The sequence below is a fragment of the Galendromus occidentalis genome, unplaced genomic scaffold (assembly GCF_000255335.2).
Source record: "Galendromus occidentalis unplaced genomic scaffold, Mocc_1.1 scf7180000077460, whole genome shotgun sequence".
Classification (NCBI taxonomy): domain Eukaryota; kingdom Metazoa; phylum Arthropoda; class Arachnida; order Mesostigmata; family Phytoseiidae; genus Galendromus; species Galendromus occidentalis.
In genome coordinates, this window is record NW_003805448.1 from 1,359,222 (window position 1) to 1,372,395 (window position 13,174).

At 51.0% G+C, this 13,174-nt stretch overlaps 1 protein-coding gene across 1 annotated transcript; it reads left to right on the top strand.

Moving 5' to 3' along the window:
• Window positions 1-1,081: 1,081 nt before the first annotated feature.
• Window positions 1,082-5,055, top strand: LOC100897925 (lysosomal acid phosphatase). Its single transcript, XM_018639865.1, has 6 exons — window positions 1,082-1,214; window positions 2,538-2,776; window positions 3,429-3,605; window positions 3,703-3,947; window positions 4,066-4,369; window positions 4,527-5,055. Exons 2-6 carry the CDS (start codon window positions 2,684-2,686, stop codon window positions 4,833-4,835), a joined length of 1,128 nt encoding a protein of 375 aa, XP_018495381.1. The 5' UTR covers window positions 1,082-1,214; window positions 2,538-2,683; the 3' UTR covers window positions 4,836-5,055.
• The last annotated feature ends 8,119 nt before the right edge of the window (window positions 5,056-13,174 follow it).

Below are 13,174 nucleotides of genomic sequence, written 5' to 3' on the forward strand. Positions count from 1 at the left end.
CGTCAAACAGATGTTTACCCAACCAACAGACGAAGCGAGATTCTCCATTTCCGTCCGCCACCACCGAGCAAAACAAGAGAGACGGTTCGACAACGTGGTAAATGACAGCACCGGGATCAGGTCGTGGTCGCCGAGGAACGCGTGCTTTCCTGAAAATTCGATTGGGAAGCGCTCAGATTCGAAGACTCATCGGCTGCCGAATGCTGCTTCCTCAATAAAATACCCTTGCCGTAATCTATGGTTGATGATTATTAATCTCAGTCAGGAGCCTCCTCTCCCGTCCGCTACGCTCTAGAAGGAAAAATCTTGTTTTTACGATGGCGCGCCGTGGTGTCGCGCCGTGTGTTGCATGCATTGCTGGGCTCCGGACGAAGGATGACAGAGGGAGTGCGATCGGCAAGCTCGAGACCCTCGCCCTTCCGTGAAGATCGTCTGCTAGCCAGCGGATGGAAGAAGTTGTACCGATCGTAGGCGGAATCTCGCGGAGATTCTCTGTCTCTCTCCGGACGAGTACCGTCGACAAAGAGGAAATCGGAATTCCGGGAAACAACGACACGATCTTCGATCGAAAACCCTGTCGAAGGCGATTCCAGCTCGCTTTGCTCGACCAGAAAAATGAAATTGATCCCAAGCTGGCAGGGACCTTAGACAGATCGGGGCTATCGCCAATGAGCCACGAGGTCTGTAACACCTGCAATGACCGCAACTATGACATCTCAATAGATTTGAAAGCCGTCTATTAGTGCTACCTGAACAAGTGTTGGCAGGAGAAATTGCGAGGTAGATCAGAATCCGCGAACTTTCACTTGTAGTACGTTGGATTCTAGTTTCAGCTCCGAGACCCGGAATCGAGCCTCTCTCAGAAAACGTTGTCGGCAGGCTCCGGATCCGACCCCGCGTTTTTTGCCGGAAGTCTCAGAATTCGACACTCAAAAGTGTTGCTCTGGCTCAAGTCCGATTTGGGACATCAGAAGCGGAATATAGAAGTCTGACCGAAAATAGCGTCTCGCCAAGCGGGTGCGAGGGCTCCTCATCCTCACCCACGACGTCAGATCTGCGCGCCACAACGCGACCGGAAGCTTCCAGCAACCGTTGTTTTGCAACATCAGCAATGTCACCGACAAGTGTTTGTGTTTCAGTGTAGAGCTGGGGACATTCTTGGTTCCCCGGCTTGCAACCGTCGATGGTCGACGTCGATCTTGAGTTCGTCGACAGTGAGTGGATGGTTAAGAACTTTTCAAATCGTGCACTACCTAGAGAATCCTGTGCAGCTCCACTGATTCCGATGCAGCAATTTTTGGCAAGGAATGAGTAGTGGACAAAGCAGCTGTTTTCAGGCTTACACATATCCGCGCCGGGTAAAAAAACGCGGCTCATTCGACCAGGAAAAAATCCTCCGAAAGAGGTTTCCTCCCGCAAATGGTGCACGCCGCAACGAAGTTCACGGGTATCTCCAGAGTGGAGGGTAGTCTCCAAAGTTCCGAACGACGGGCTCCTCTCTCTATGAGGGAACTTGATATGATCCGTCGGATTGTTAAGATCAGCGAGTATCGTTCCATGATACTAAATCCCTGCTGATCTCAGGCGATCCCGCTTGGCAGTGTCAGTTTCTTGAAACTTGAGCCCCTTCAAACTGCCGCCGTTGAATTTCGGTCTCCGGCTGTAATTGGGATTTCGTCTTCTTCAACGGCTCGTGCTGCTGACCTTCGCGTATGGTTCAGTCTTCTGAGTATGCAATCATATAAGCTCTCTGGCCTCTCCGAACACTATCGAGAGTATGGCTCATATCCTGATTGCGACATTTGTGACAATTCCCCGAAATGTCCTTACTGGCCCGCATCCATAGAAGCCCAGACGCTGGTGCGGAGAGTCGGGAAAGCTCCGACCATCTAGAAAAAAATACCGCTGACCCGGTCCCTAATGGAGGATCTCACTCAAAATGAATTACAATGAGTGTGATAATTCTAGCGGCTCCGAGGTGACGACAGTTCTTCCTGAGATCTCATGATGAATTTCAGAGGTTCTAGAACAGCGGAGTCGATAAATCAGCCTCCGTGTGGACGTCCGTCTTGATCCATATCGTCAAATGAGATGAAATTGAAACGCGCGCGAAGCGATCAGATTATGAGCCCCATCTCTCTCTGTTCTCTCCGAAGGAGGATCCCTTCAGTTTTACGCAATCCGTTCACAGCGCTTAGCCTTATGAGCCACCATAGCGAGGCTATGAGCCGAGCTTGCGAGGCTCAGAAGTCTACCTCAGGGGAGTAGAGCTGTGCGAGATGCGTTTCCAGAAGCGGCTGCGACACTGACTTAGGCTCTCGGCGGCTTGTCGGACGCAATTTTATCAGTTCAGGGTTGACGTGGAGCGGGAACGAGAGCTTTCTCCCGCTCCGGAATACCGAGGATGAAAACCGGCTTCTTGCCACCGGAGAGAAAACCAGCGGCTCGTTAATATCACCGGCGGATAAATGTTTTCTCCACATAACTTTTCTACCATCGAACCCTTCCTTTCAAGCAACGCACCTCTCGACTTTCAGACTCGGTGCCGGTGCAGAGGTCAGTTGGGTGTGAGCGCGCCTAGGTTCGGAGCAGACAACCCCCCGGCTCGCTGGCGGGATCATCACAACAAGAACCCCGAGGACTTGCCCTGAGTTTCGAGCCCTTGCCTCTGCGCTGTAACAAGATGATACGGGTTTCGCTCGTTTTTGCCCTTTTCGGCGTCGCGGCTTCGCAAGACTTCCCCGGAGACTCGGAGCGACTAGTGCATCTGAGCATCGTGAGTATAGAGCTCCCAGAATGCGCTGTCTAAAGAACTCGGCAGAAATGCAGTGTATGATTGCAGCGTATGAAATCCTTTATACTCCTATATCATTCAAAAAATTTTCGGGAGATAATTTCGCGCACCCTCGAAGGTCGCTTCAGGCGTCAGTATCCGTGTCGCACAGGGACTTTGCTCCCCGATTCTACGGTGAATATGCGCATGGCGCCCGTGTCGTTGCCTGTAGCATATGGCATTCGAGATTTGTTCGCGTCGTAGGAGTCCGGATCAATTAATCGATCCCGCTCGAATGTGGCCTCGATACGAGAGGGCATAGTCTTTCGGCCGTCTTTATCGCCATAAGTGGTCGGATTTTCTTCGCAAAACTCAACATGATCTGGTGCGAGCGATAGTATTTGCCTCAAGTACCCCGCGTCACGGCACGAAATTCGGCTTTTACGCACCCGCATTCATATCATACCAATCATATGGCTCCCTCATACGCTGGGCGTACACCGTATGGCAAGCACATCCGTCAAAAATGATATGCCGGATATATAGTAGCGCATCGTTCAGCTCCGGAACTCCGCAGAGGAGAGTAATCCCGGTCACTATGACGGTCGAAGTGTTTCGAATGATCGGGACCAAGGAGCTGTGTCGCTTTTTTCAGGCATACCGCCATGGCGACCGAGCGCCCGTGTCGTTGTACCCGAAAGACGCCAATAAAGAATCGTTCTGGAAAAGAGGCTTGGGTGAATTGACTAAGGAGGGATGTCGGATGCACTACAAGATGGGCAGTTTTCTAAAGGCCCACTACTCGAATTTCATAACCGGCGATCCCAAAGAGGTGAGCACCGTGGGTGGTAACCACGTTCCCCGCTATTCTCGACGAAGGATCTGTCGCTCGGATGGGGAACTCAACTCATGATCAATTCTCTCCTCAGATCCATGTCCAAAGTTCTGATAAGAACCGATGTCTGGACTCAGCGTCTTGTCACTTGGCTGGAATGTACAGACCCGCACCAGAGCAACGATTCCTTGTTGGATTGCCGTGGCAACCTGTGCCTGTGCATACTAGACCGAATGACGAAGACGGACTTCTGGCTCCAGGGAACAACAATTGTCCTAACGCGGATCGCGCCTACGAACTGCTCAAGACCACGCCTGAAGCAAAGCAGTCAATCGAGAAGTACGTCGGGATTCAATCAATATGCCCTGCTGGTAGTTCGAACTCTGACCATGGTCGTTCCGCCCAGCCTTTAATTCGAGCTATCCGCTTATCAGAACATCCCGATTTTCGTTCTCAGGTACAAATCACTGTACAGCAATCTCTCAAGATGGACTGGGGCGAACATCACCGATTGGGAGAGCGCTGGTCGCATCTACGATACTATCATGATCGAGCGACTTTACGGTCTGAATGTTCCTCAATGGGCGATCGACTCCTATGACGAACTCGAAAATCAGGAAGACTTGAGCTTCATCTGGTATGCGAAGTCACCAATTCTCCAGCGACTTCGAGCAGGTCTATTAGCCAAGGAAATACTCAACAACATGCTGCTGTCGGTGACGAAGAATTCAAACGATGTCCGCATTCACATGTATTCTACGGTGAGTCAAATGCAGGGTATACCTTTGAGTTCATGGAGTAATCCACGACCATTTTGGCTTCTGTCCCGATCATCCAGGGTGCTTATACCCTGGAGTTCCCGAGCAGAGGCGATTGTTCGACCGCGCTAACGTTATTGAACGCTTCCATAACGAGCAGCACGACACCGAGATCGCTTCACTTCTCCAACTGTTCGACGTTTTTGACGGGAAAGCTCCGAGGTATTGCGCGACCGTACTCGTGGAGCTCTGGCAGGACGTCTCCGGTGGCAACTACTCCGTCAAGATCTACTATTCAAATTACTTTAGCATGAATGCTCGATTGGTTCTGAGCATGCCCCTAGGCGATTTTGAAGCGCGCATCTCCAGCAAGCTCCCCGAGGATTGGGCCTTGGAATGCGGACGGAGTCAATCGAAAGTCGCAGCCTCCGATCTACGCTTCCCAACCTTCAAGAACCGAGGTCAGTGAGGAGTTGGAGCTGTGTTCTGAGGAGTCTGAGAGTGGGAAGTACAGCTGTACACTCCCGTGAACTCATTTCATGGCCCTTCCGGTGTGAATGGTTTTTGTGTGAGGGGATATTTGTGGGAAAGCTCAATAGAGTGAAAAGGAGGTTGTAAGAGCAAAACGCACTGTCGTATCTGGTCAGTAAGTCGAGAATATGAATAAATGCGATCCCGATGGATCGATGTGTACGACTACAGGCGTTCCACACTGCGTGAGAGAGGCATGAATGAGTTAAAAGCTCCATTAGGGGCGGGTCATGAAATTTATGAGTTATGAGTCGATCGAAGGATGGTATATTCCTGAGAAAGTAGATTCCCATATATAGGTATACAGTGCATTTTTCCCGCCACATTCTTTCGGCCTCAGACAGTATTCGCATAAAATTCAGATGTTCTTGCTTTCTCAAGACGAACTTCTGTCCCTTTCAGCGACCGTGATCCTCGTTGCAGCAATCGCAAGCGCTATAGTGCTCGTGATCTCCGTCTGTTGTCTGTGTGCTCTCTGTTGCCGGAATCGTAGGAAGTCGGTTCACTATCAGCCGGTCCCGACAGAGACCCTTTCTTGAATTCACTGCGGGGCTCACGAATTCTGGAGCTGCTCAAAGAAAGCTCCTTTACATCATAGGACGCTCTGGATGGGCTCAAAACAACCGGACGGATACAATCCCAGATCAGGCCCGCGGAGCGTCGCCTTTAACTGAAGAATTCGAGCCTTTGCCGGAAATTTCCCCGATGGCGTCGAAGGCTACGAGACTTTTCGGAGCCGCACCTCCACTTAATCACTGGGGGGAAGAGAAACGGAGAGGAAAAGCGACTTCCCGGTCCTGCAATTCGATGTCACAGGGGAAATCCGAGTCAAGTATTATGCATTTGTCTCAGCTTATCCTGGCCCCATTTTTAGGTCACTATCCTCTGCGCGCGAGACCTTCTCGTCGCTCCCCGGTGTCGGCAATACCGGACATTCCCTCGCTGAGGGATATTCTTAGCCGCGAACTGGCAGGATTTCGGGAGAGTTGAAGGAAATGAAGACTGTCCCGAGCTTGCGAAGTCGATTCTCCCCGAATCCCAGCGTTTATACGCTCTCCTGCCGAACACTGACACGGAATATCCCGTAGAATTCATTCAATATCCTCTGTCACGATTCAATGCTAGGGTCGTTCCCCCTTCTCTCAATACTGTATTGTACGATATCAAGAGCAGAACGGCGCTCTGGCAGACCTTTGTCGGTAAGATTCGTTCCGGCGCTCAGCTTCGACGGACGGATTATTTAAGAAAACAGTTCCGACAAAGCAGTTTCTCCATCTGCAAAGGTCAGTGTACTCTCCTCCTTCCGGATAGATTCCAGACATCGAAGGTTCGCTGCTCCCTCGACCCGAAGCACGAGAACTGTCGGGGTTGGGTATATTTTTTCTCGAGCCTCAAGAGTTCCGGGGACGGTATATGTGATTTTCATTGTGATAAACTTAAGTGAACTCCTTGGGGAAGTTTTCTTTGGAGGACAGCGGATCATATCTTCAGAGCTGAGATGTGGAATGGGGAGCGATACCCGAGATTCGAGCTTGCCGAGTCTCTCCGTGAAGATTGTATCTGTCATATTCGGTAAGGTATGTAAGTCGAAAATATCGCTATCCACCGCCGAGGAAGAGTCGATCGATAATTCTGTACCTCTCTGACTCGTTGAAACATCATTCGTAGCAGGGGACACTCCGACTCTTGTCCTCTCGCGGCCCATGAAGAAGTCTGTGATGCGGCTCCCGCAGGGACCCCGTGCGATGTAGAGGGATCGGATGCGAGCCTCCACGATAATGAAATACATAAAGTGTCCATTAAGAGTTATTAAACTCATCAGTCATCAGTCTTCTCTAACGGAGCTGTTCCTTCTTACCTAGACAGATCTCCCAAAAAATAATTGCTTCGGGGATCTTCGTCCCGAATTAGCGTGGGCGGCTTCCTCTATGAGTGGAATTTTCATGTCCAGCAGCCCAGGAGAATGCTCGTGGAATATGTTCATCCAGACGATGCGGTTCCTTCGTACCCTTGGACGAGCGAGCTTCTGTCGATGTAACCGAGGTAGCGTTTCGCCGGAGCTCGAGCCCCAGCGAGATAACAGTGCCGCTCACACCCAACTCCTTCTATTCGGGAAAACGTGCACCTTTCTCGACCGAGTACTTTTTTCCGATGAAGAAACTCGTCAATGAGGAGGAAATCAAAGAATGCCGCTCCAAAAGTCTACCGAGGTAGAATGAAAGTCAGGTCATCGGGGAGGGGGCCCTGAGCTAGTCACTGCATGCAGGAGAGGTTGACGTACCTGGAGAGAGCTCGGGGGAGCGTCGAATGGATGGAGCTTTCCTGCGTATGCTCCGGTATCCCCACTAGTGTGATTATGATTAGTTATCTATGATCGGCGATACGTAGCGACTTACTTGCTTGAGGAGGGGGAGACCAGTAAATCAGCTGAGAGAGGAAGAAATCATCAGCTCCCTCTGGGCTCTTCTATGAGGATGGGATTGGCGACTTCGTGAATCGTTCACATGTATGTGTGCCCCCGATCATATATCGATCCAAAATTTTCACTCTGACGAACGCCGCCCTCTACGCTACTTCGTATGAGCTTGCGCCGCAGCCGGACAATTCCAGCAGTAATTCCGGTTGGGCTTCAAGTGAGGACGGCAGTGACGAGGAAGTCGAGCACTCCAGCAACGACACGGAACCGCGGCGCTTTTAGAATTGCCTCGCTCAGAAATGCTCAGACAGCGGGTGACGAGTATTTGTAGCGGTGCCTCTCGGAAGTTGGAACGACTGTGTCCTCTGAAAACCTATCGGTCTGGCTGCGCATAGCAACAAGCGCGAGTCAGATGCGCTTTTTCCCTCCCTGCAGAACAATTCGCCTAATGACAGGAACCTCGCTAGCGAGAAGTTTAACTCTCTCGCAACAATCAGAGACTCACTGGAGCTTACGAATTTAATGATAGCTTCTTTTGCCGCAGTGGTTCCGCCGGCAATCCGCGTATCAGGCTGGGATGCGTCAGCTTCCCGATCGGAACAACACGCGTCGGCTCGCGCATCGGAGGAGTTCCGCGATTCGAGACCGTAATCCGGCTTGATAACTCTCAGCAACAGAAACTCGCGCGAATTCGACTCTGTGCCCCTCGCGCTCCCAGAACCGGTGTCGGTGATATCGAGCGAGAGGTTGACCGATCCACGATACATCCGGCTCCTGAACAGGGGCAACTATCTTATGGAGTTCCTCATCCATCCACTTTTCGCTCACAACCGGAATTTCTTTCCGGACATGAGAGAGTGATCCCTGGATTCTCTCACAGATCATAATTCATCATTGACTCCGCATCGGTCGACGGAGTCCTTGGAATCGTGGCTAAAGCCAGAAAGGCTCTATATGAGCCTGCAAATAAGACCGACATCGCTCGCTTGTCTCGTCTCCCAGTCAAAGTATTCGAACCGGTTAGACACCCGATGCGGGAGCCTCAATGTGTCCTCCGCTGATTACGGAAGATCTTGGAAGGGTAATCATCGCATCTCACGACTTACTTCGGGGATAGTGTCAGAGTTCCGGGTTCAACGAAATCGAACACAGAGAGAAGATGAGCTGCGCTCCCCGTTTCCGCCCTTTGTCTGTCTGGCGTCTGGCGAAACCCGATGAACGGAAAATGAGCACTTGCAGAAGAAATATTCGCTTCCTGTTTTGAAACAAAAAACTGTTCGGGGTCCAAGTCATCGGACTGAGAAGTCCCCGTTTCCATGTATTCCTCCAGCAGAGCTCATTAAGTCTGAGGATACGATTCTCGAGCATCAATGATCGTGAGTTTCAATTGATCAGAGATGCCGTTTGAAGCAGTAATGTGCGAGACATCCGACCACCAGCAGAAGCATTGAAAGCGATGATGCGATCATTATAATTTCAGATTCAGATGAACACCAACACCTCCGGTGGAGCTCATGCGGCGGATTCATCATACGGGGAGGTCGCCGCGTGAGAGGAGTTCGACCTTGCTCAACAGAGGAGAAAGCACGGAGTCCAAACGAGTCAAGACTCATTTGAGAGAAGTGGGTTGGGAAAAATCAGTTTCGTCCTCTTCGAGTAGACAGGTATCGATTGTTCTAGAATGAGTAACGGACGGATGACGTCACCCCTCTCCCTCGGAGCTCGAATACTATATAACGAAGCCATGAATAATCGGTTGTGTGGAGCTGACCTGACCGCTTGACTGCGTACTTCGTCGTATCTGCGCCGAATCCTAACAGCAGCGGTGGGGTCCGAAAACCGAGACACAGGAGTGTGTGGCGATGGGTTCGGCTGCTCGAGGAATCGTCCTAGAGACGGACGAGCGCAACCCCACGGAGTTCTTCACCAAACTCCGTTGGTTGTCGAAGGCAAGCGAGCGGACGGCGCTCAAGGCAATGAGCAAGTGATTGCTTTTCATCGGCCTCAAGCAAATGTGGCTTGCCTCGAGACTCGAGAGAGGTATTGAAGAGCGTCAAAGGTTACCCCGTCGATCGATGAGCTCCAGAAGATGGTGGAAGCGATCGTAGTGCCGAAGAAGGTATGCCATACCTACATCGACGAATTCAAGAAGCTTTCGCTGGAAGACCGGTCAGTTCACCAAGTAAGGGATCAATCGGAAAATTACTATCACTTGGCGGTTCCCGAGGCGGGAGCGAGGTCCGTCGAGTTGATGGTTCGAAGTTCGAAGAAAACTCATCAAGGCGTGCCCAGGAGCTTGGCAGCAGAGGCTCAACGAGGCGGGATTCGCGACGGTGACAGCGTTGTGCGGTAAAAAAAAATGCTGCAACGAGTCGCGGGAATGTCAATGCGAAACCCGCAGGAGAATCGGCAGGGGTGACGAAGACCGACTCGGAAAAGGGTGTGAAGTGCGAGAAGTGTGTGAAGTTCGGACACACCGCAAGGGAGTGCCGCACGAAGTGCTACAAATGCTACCAGCAGGGCCCTTCGACCTTCGACCAAGTATGACTGCCCGAAGAAGAAAGTAAAGGAGCACTCCAAGGACAACACGCGCCGAGTGGAGTCATGCCTAGAAGATTCGTTTTTGGTGAAATCTAGTCCGGAAGGGAGGACGTGGTGGTGGATACGTATGTGGAAGGGACGCTCCATCCGGTACTCGTGGATTGTGGATCATAACTTGATCACCGGTACTCGTGGATTGTGTATCATAACTTGATCACCGCAAACGCGCTCACCAACCTGAACTGTGCTGCGCCAATCGAAGAGACAACCGTTCGTTTGGAAGCGGTGAATCAGACCAGTCTGCAAATGGCGGGCAAGTCACAAATGTCCGTAGAGGATGGTAAACGACGTTGCGAGCTCGAATTCATTGTATGTAGTGAAACGAATGTCTGATCCAGTGATGCTCGGAAAAGGCGGGGCGGATCAGATGCAAATCGTGCTATGGTTCCAGTCGAGGAGAGTATCAGAAATCGACGTGAAGCTTCAGCAGCTGGGGAGAGAGTTCGAACACCTCTTTGCTAAGACTCAATTCGACGTCGGCTGCTTCGATTTGGAACATCGCATCGAGCTCGTTTCGGAAAAACCTGTTGTGAGGAGCCAGTACAGGGTGCCTGCTCACCACCAGGAGGAGGCGAAAATAACGCTCGAGAAAATGGTGGACGTGGGAATAATTGAAGAGGCGATTTCGGCCTACAGCTCGCCGGCCACAATGGTGCAAACGAGAAATAGCGAAGAACTGCGACTGGTGATCGATCTTCAAGAATTGAACAAGATCCCGGTGGACGACCCGTTTCCAATAATCTGCGATATTGCGTCTGCCGCTCGATCCAGCGTTGTATTCATCCATGGTTTGCTCTCGGGTCTTCTTCACGATTCTCTCCGAAGTTCTAGGGACAAAGTTTTTTATGAAGCTCATTTCGGGGTCTTGTCTCTGATCGTCAATCGAAGACCTGCTGATCTGAATGTTCGGAGAAGATGATGATCCGATGCCTCTACATAATCTCAGTCCTTGACGTACTTGGCCTACCTTGCGAACTCTTCATCAGAAATTCCCGGCGCCTCCGGTATCCTTGTGGTTGTTATTTCCCTCAAGATCGGTCTGGAATCATGTTCCCTCAAGCCCTCGAGTTTTTTTTGCGATCTGCATTTTCGGTTCCGTTCGAGAATCTATTTTGCTCAAGAGTAACCCTGCGCTATCCTCTCGAATGAGTCTTAACTTATTTGGACTCCGTGCTTTTTTTCATGGAACGGAACCGCAAATGCAGATCGCAAAAGAGGTCGAGGACCTGAGGGAAGATGACTCCAGACCGATCTCGACGGGAATAACAACTACAAGATACCGGAGGCGCCGGAAATTTCTGATGAAGAGTTTGCGAGGTAGGCCAAGAACGTCAAGGACTGAGATTATGTAGAGGCATCGGATCATCATCTTCTCCGAACATTCAGATCAGCAGGTCTTCGATTGACGATAAGAGATGAGACCCCGAAATGAGCGTCATAGGTAACTTTGTCCCTGGAATTCAGGAGAGAATCGTGAAGAAGACCCGAGAGCAAGCCATGGATGAATACAACGCTGAATCGAGCGGCAGACGCAATATCCCAGATGAGATCCTGGAAGCCAGCGCCCTTGATCTATTCGTATAACCACCCGAGTTGGCCATCGAAAGAAGTTATGAATTCTCTCCTCGAATTCCTAGTCACTGTCCGGGTGGGGAATAACTCGATTGAATATCGTAATCGCAGGCGATGAAGAGTGGGTAGATGACGCCGACGGCCTCAGCTCATCGGATGAATTTGAGTTTGCGATTCAACTTCGCGCCTCAACGGGAGCTCCGCAAGAAAACGTTCCGGTAATATCTTCTTGCCGAGAAATAAAGCAAGCACCAATTCTCCTAGCATTGGAATACCAGAAGGAAAACAGCCGTCATGCACGGACTTCTCAATCCTACACCTTGAGACAGGGAACATCGCTTTCTTTCCTCAATCTTCGACGACTTCCTACGCACTCTTCCAGTATTATCCGACTACCATCCGGAGAGCTGTTCCACATCCACCGGCCACAAATCACTGAATCAATCCCACGACATGGATTTCGAGGACGTGCCCATCCCTGATTGGGACACCAGACGAGCGGTCGATCGAGCCATCAAACCGCACGAAAATTCGCCACGGTTATCTCCAGATGATTCGACACTCGGGAGTCCCGGTACGTGCTCAGCTCCCATCAGATTCGTGTCATGAGCGATATCTATGATTAGCTCAAGCGAGAAACATTGATCGTGATCCTTTCCACAAGTCGTGCTTCTTCCCTCACAGCTTCGCCTGCCGAAACGACAATTCTGAAGCAGGAGAGTCCCGTTCGTGGGCGGAGAAACGGGGAAGGATCGCTCGCCAGGACACCGTCGACCATGGTGGAACAGTGCAATCTGCGTAACATCCTTTGAGCAATCCTTCGATGAATGCATGGATGCAATCGAGGGCACGCTTGCACGCAATGCCCTTGATTCCTGTCTTTGATACGCAATACCTCCAGAGTTGCGGCGTGATCCTTGGGCGGGAATCCCGTGGAGGTCCGGAACTGAATTCGATGGGCTTTCGAGTGTCGAGCGGAGAACGCTGTTCTTCCCCTGAATAAGACCATCTCAGAAGACGGGAAGACGGCCCAACCTCCACGGTCAAACGAGCTAGAGCCGCGATTGAGACGGTCTGATTCTCACCAGGAACCAATTCACCTGACAGTCCGGAACGTCGGCGGAAAGAAACGCGTGCTCAGAAGAATCAGTCGAAATGAGGCACAGGCGCCTAATTTCGACGTGAGACGTCTTCAAAATGGTTGGGCTAGTACGCCACCGAAGTGTGTGACGAAAATAGGGAACGAAACTTGTCCATGTTCTACTTCCCACAGCTCAGTCCCACCTACAACGATCGACGCCCGCTTGGTGTCATTGGACAGCAGAACGGGACATCAAGTTCATAAGATTCCCACAGAATTTCTTCACAGATCTTCACGTATCCTTATTGAATCCGTCTGATGATGCTTCGTCACCGTAGAGTCGCCGTACCGTCCCAAACTCTCATCAAGAAGCCTTACGACTTACGACGTATAATAAAAGAGCAATAAATCTCTAATTCCTGAATTCAGAGCTGAATGATCTAGCTGACTCACCACCCAATGTTGACCAAACTTCGTTTCTTAGTTCCCGTATTCAGGTCTCGTTTCTGAGAAAACTGACTCACAATTTTTTTCCCAATCCGACCCCCCTGCCCTAACCCCAGAGCGTACTCCTACGCTGAAATGCGACCCCCCTGCCCTAACCCTA